The sequence below is a fragment of the Penaeus chinensis genome, chromosome 40 (genome assembly GCF_019202785.1).
Source record: "Penaeus chinensis breed Huanghai No. 1 chromosome 40, ASM1920278v2, whole genome shotgun sequence".
Classification (NCBI taxonomy): Eukaryota; Metazoa; Arthropoda; class Malacostraca; order Decapoda; family Penaeidae; genus Penaeus; species Penaeus chinensis.
The window spans coordinates 11,413,782-11,418,781 of record NC_061858.1 but is presented as its reverse complement, the minus strand read 5'-3'; the positions used below and the strand labels follow the sequence as shown (position 1 = coordinate 11,418,781).

The 5,000-nt window shown below is 40.6% G+C and overlaps 2 protein-coding genes across 2 annotated transcripts in view; both read left to right on the top strand.

Annotated features, from left to right (window-relative positions):
• Positions 1-1,325, top strand: part of LOC125047119 — a 1,428-nt gene extending 103 nt beyond the window's left edge. The window contains exon 1 of the mRNA XM_047645230.1: positions 1-1,325. This exon is cut by the window's left edge and continues 103 nt beyond it. Coding sequence (XP_047501186.1) covers positions 1-1,325 — 1,325 coding nt within the window.
• A 31-nt stretch (positions 1,326-1,356) lies between these two features.
• LOC125047118 lies at positions 1,357-1,758 on the top strand. The gene has a single exon (XM_047645229.1). The coding sequence runs from the start codon at positions 1,357-1,359 to the stop codon at positions 1,756-1,758; it is 402 nt and encodes a 133-aa protein (XP_047501185.1).
• The last annotated feature ends 3,242 nt before the right edge of the window (positions 1,759-5,000 follow it).

Sequence of the window (5,000 nt, the reverse complement as noted above, 5' to 3'; positions counted from 1 at the left end):
GTTGTCAGCCCGCTACTGCTGGGAAACGACAGAAGAGATTAGGATGGTCGAAGGAGGACAACAGACGGATGTTTGAATGTTACATTAGAAGTGAACCAGAGAGACGAGGATACAGAAAAAGAATGCTAGACCCGTGGATAGCTCGAAATCCCAACGAAGAGCTAAATGAAGTTAGTGAGCAGAGACTGGCTGATCAAGTACGACAGATTAAGATCAAGAAGTGGCTAGAGAATATGGAACAAGACGAAATAGCTCTAAGAGTAACAAATGAATATCAGGAGACAGACCATAATTCTACAGATGCATCAAATAGAATACTTGAGACCCAGGAAGACAGCAGGGATCAAAACAACACCCCAGCTGAAGAGAATCCCATTGCACCCCCTGACCTAGAGCCACAAGAAGAGATCAGTCCAGAGCTCAGTGCTCTCCGAGACAGGATCCTAGAAGTGATGCTTCTAGAAGAAAGAGCAGGATTACCATCATTGAGATCGTGTGATAGAGCAAAGCTGAGAGTAGAGGTTGGAAATGTCAATGAAGCCACCAAGAGCATTGAAACTCACAACATTACAGAACTGAATTCTTTAATGTACGCAGTGGCATATGCCACCACAGAAAGAATGGGAATGTTGAAGAAGAGGAAAGAAAGAAAGACCGAAGAACCATTCGTGAAGAGAAGGATTAAACAGAGTATTAAAACATGGAGAAAGGATTTTTGCAAGATCGAAGAAATCCGAAGAGGAAACATGAGATTGAAACAAAGAGAAAGATTGAATAGAAAATACCGCCTTGAGGAGAATGGCACTTTGTACGTTTCAGACATGTTGAAGCAGAAGATCAAGGCTGGTGCAGCTAAGATCAAGAGATATGGTGAGAGATGCCAACAGTTTAAACAAAGTCAACAATTTCAGACTAACCAGAAACTTTTCTATGAGACCTTGGATGGAAAGAAAAGAGAAGGGAAAGAACAACCTGACCCAATTGAAGCAACCACCTTCTGGAGAAAGATATGGTCCGAAGAGGTCATTAACAATGAACAGGCTACTTGGCTAGAGCAAGTTGAGCAAGAGTTCAGTTCAATAGAGGTGCAAGAGGATATCAACATCACCATGGAGGATATTAGAACGGGAGTGAGTAAGATGGCAAATTGGAAGGCAGCTGGCCCTGACTTAGTCCAGGGCTACTGGTTTAAGAAGCTGCCAGGATTACACCCTAGATTGCAATTACACCTGCAAGACTATGTGCACCAAGGAAGTGCCAGAGTGGATGGTCAAAGGAAGGACAGTCCTCATTCAGAAAGACCCAACAAAGGGTACCCAAGCTAACAACTACCGTCCTATCGCCTGCCTACCCATAATGTGGAAGCTACTGACTGGAATCATGGGCAAGAAGCTGTACCAGCACCTGGAGGGAAATGGACTGCTAGCAGATCAGCAGAAAGGTTGCAGGAAAGGATCGCGAGGAACAAAAGATCAGTTGCTTGTAGACAAGGCAATGCTAAAGAACTGCCGGAGAAGGTTGACGAACTTGTCAATGGCTTGGATAGACTACAAGAAAGCATATGACATGGTGCCACATTCATGGATACTGAAATGCCTGGAGATCGTTGGTGGAGCAAAGAACATGATTACCGTAATCAGCAATAGCATGGTGAACTGGAAGACAGTATTAACATCTGAGGAACAGATCTTGGGCAAGTGGACATCAGAAGAGGAATTTTTCAAGGAGACTCTCTATCGCCATTGCTGTTTGTTCTAATCATGCTGCCACTAACGCTAGTGCTACGAAAGATGAGAGCTGGATACAAATTTGCAAAGCAAATGAAGCCTGTTAACCATCTACTGTTCATGGACGATCTGAAATTGTATGGAGCCTACAAAGACCAACTAGACTCACTTGTACAAGTGGTAAGGATTTTCTCGCAAGACATCAGGATGTCGTTTGGGCTAGACAAGTGTGCAGTCCTAGAAAGGAGAAGAGGAAGACAGGTTGGCAGCAGTGGAATAGACTTACCAAACGATCAGCATATCAGAGAAGTTGAAGCGGGAGGTTATAAATACCTTGGCATCATGCAGTTGGATAAGACTCTTAATACCAAGATGAAAGGCAAGATAATATCAGAGTATGTGAGATGAGTAAAGAAGCTATGCAGCTCCAAACTGAATGGAGGAAATATGATCAGTGGCATCAATGCATGGGCCCTGAGTGTACTACGTTACAGTGCAGGTATTATGAATTGGACAGTGGAAGAGCTGGTCAGCATGGATAGAAGAACTAGGAAAACTTTGGTAATGAATGGATGTATGAACACCAGAAGTAATGTTGCGAGACTGTACCTGCCGAGGAAGGAAGGAGGAAGAGGGTTGATAAGCATTGAGGAGTGTGTAAAGAAGGAGAGCAAGTCCTTGCATGGCTATCTCAGAGAGACCACAGAGTGGGTGCTTCAAGCTGCTTTAAAGGAGAAGGTGTTAGATGAAGAAGAGAACCTCCAGGACTACCAGAAGAGGAGGCAAGAGGAGAAAATCAGGAACTAGAAGGAGAAAGAACTGCATGGAGAGACAAACAGCAGATGTAGCTGGAGAAGATTCCTGGAGATGGCTTAGGAATGTTTTTTTTTTTTTTTTTTTTTTTTTTTGAAAAAGGAGACAGAAGGTCTGATCCTAGCTGCTCAAGAACAAGCTTTAAGAACAAACTCGATGAAGCACAGCATAGATAAGACTTCAGAGACACCTCTGTGTAGATTGTGTAGAGACTTTACTGAAACTGTAAGACATATTATCAGTGGATGCAAGAAGCTTGCTCAGGGAGAGTACATAAAACGCCATGACAAGGTGGCTCTGCGAGTGCACTGGGAGATTGGCAGAAAGTACGGGATAGAATGTACCGACAAGTGGTATGACCATCAGCCATTGGCAGTCGCAGAGAACAGAGACGTTCGAATTACCTGGGACATGACAGTTTACACAGATAAGAAGCTGAATCATAATCGACCGTATATTACTCTACTACGGAAAGATACACAGGAGTAGACACTAATTGACATAGCTGTACCAGCGGACCAGAACATCATCAATACTGAGGAAGAGAAAGTGGCTAAATATCAAGAACTAGCATTCGAAATTAAGAGAATCCATAGAACATCGAAAGTGACAGTGATACCAATCGTGATCGGTGCACTTGGAACAATCTCAAAGAACGCAAAGACCTGGCATGGGAAGTTAGACATACCTGGCATCGTTGGAAGAACACAGTTGTTGGCCATCCTTGGAACAGCTCACATATTGCGGAAAGTTCTATGTTTCTAAGCTGCGGGAAGTAGCTGAGACCAGACAAAGAGGACCCGGAAGAACATCAAAGGACTGGACAGAATGACATAATAATAATAATAATTATTATTATTATTATTATTATTATTATTATAAGGATAATAATAATAATTATTATTATTATTATTATAATGATAATAGTAATAGTAATAATAATAACAATAATAATAATAATAACAATAATAATAATAATAATAATGATAATAATATAAGAATATATACATATGATAATGATAATATATATGCACATGAGGTGTAGGAAAATGAAAGGAGTCAGAGGGCACAGATTTAAAATAAAGCTTTTAGCGACCAAGATAATCAAAGCGGTAGATTATATGTGGTTTGTGCCCGACGAAAGTGCTTGCATGGGAATTATAAGATAATCAAAGTTCATATAACTTTTTGAATTATTCTCTTTGCCTGGTGCAGCATTATACTCTTAGCTTAATTTCTAACTCTTGACAAACTATGATAGCTCTTACGTATTTCCATATAATTTAATGCGAAACATTGAATCAGCATTTTAGGCACAGAATGGATAAATCAATGAAAATAAATAAATAAATAGAAAAATCTAGAGATACATCTAAGATTCGTAGCAGATGCGGCTTTACGACAGCGATTTGTATTAAGGGTTAATCCGAGTTTGCAATTGCATCATTCGTCTCGCCCGCCATGCTGCATGGATGATCCCGGTGTTGACATGTTGTTTAATTCCCTGACCTGACGTTGCAATACGGAGACAACGCTTTCTGTTCCCTTTGTATTGTTTATCAACGTATCTCGGAGCCTGGAAGGACAACGTTATAAGAATCTATTTTAGCAGGCATGTATATTTAGGTATAATATTAAAGGGACGTAGATGTCAGAAAACACTTTGCCTTATGTCGTAAGTATCGGTGTTTCAGATCTCTCTTGTTATCATGAACAAGGCAACAGCATTTATGAAAGGAAGGTAGGAAAATCAGATATCACAAACAAGCGAATTTATGAAAAGAGTGTCGCCTTGTGGTCTTCTACAAACTCCGATGAGAAAGCAGAAAGCAACGATTTTTTTTTTTATTCCACAGCAGCAAAAGGTAAAAGTAAAAAAGGTAAGTCAATGTTTGATTCCAGAAAGAGACTCGGGGTCCCACTCTAATCTCGCTCCCAATAGAGACTGGGTTCTCTCTCTCTCTCTCTCTCTCTCTCTCTCTCTCTCTCTCTCTATATATATATATATATATATATATATATATATATATATATATATATATATATATATATATATATTTATATATATATATATATATATATGTATATATTATATATATAAACATATAATCATGATTTGTGTAAGCCATTAGCTTAAAATCACGCCTGCAGACCGGAAGCTAAATTAAACTCCACGTTAGCTCTAAAACCAGCGCCTCGGCGGGAACCAAGATATCAATTATGGCTGACCCAATCTAACCCGCCAGTCCGCCCCCAGAGGTCAAACCGTCAAGAACACCACCAGCCTCCGGTCCCCCAGGGCTGGCTGGGTGCACCGCCGCACTCAAGCGCCGATCCTGGTTCAGCGTACCGGGTCTTCATTTATTTTTCCATTAATAAAGAGTCAAGCTGCGCATAATACTATCACTGTCTGACTAGTCCAACGTAGGAGACATCCACATCCTTTTATTCTCTCTCTCT

Excerpts from the sequence above, each read along its gene's own strand:
- LOC125047118 (XM_047645229.1), top strand. The coding sequence starts at position 1,357 with ATGTGGAAGCTACTGACTGGAATCATGGGCAAGAAGCTGTACCAGCAC.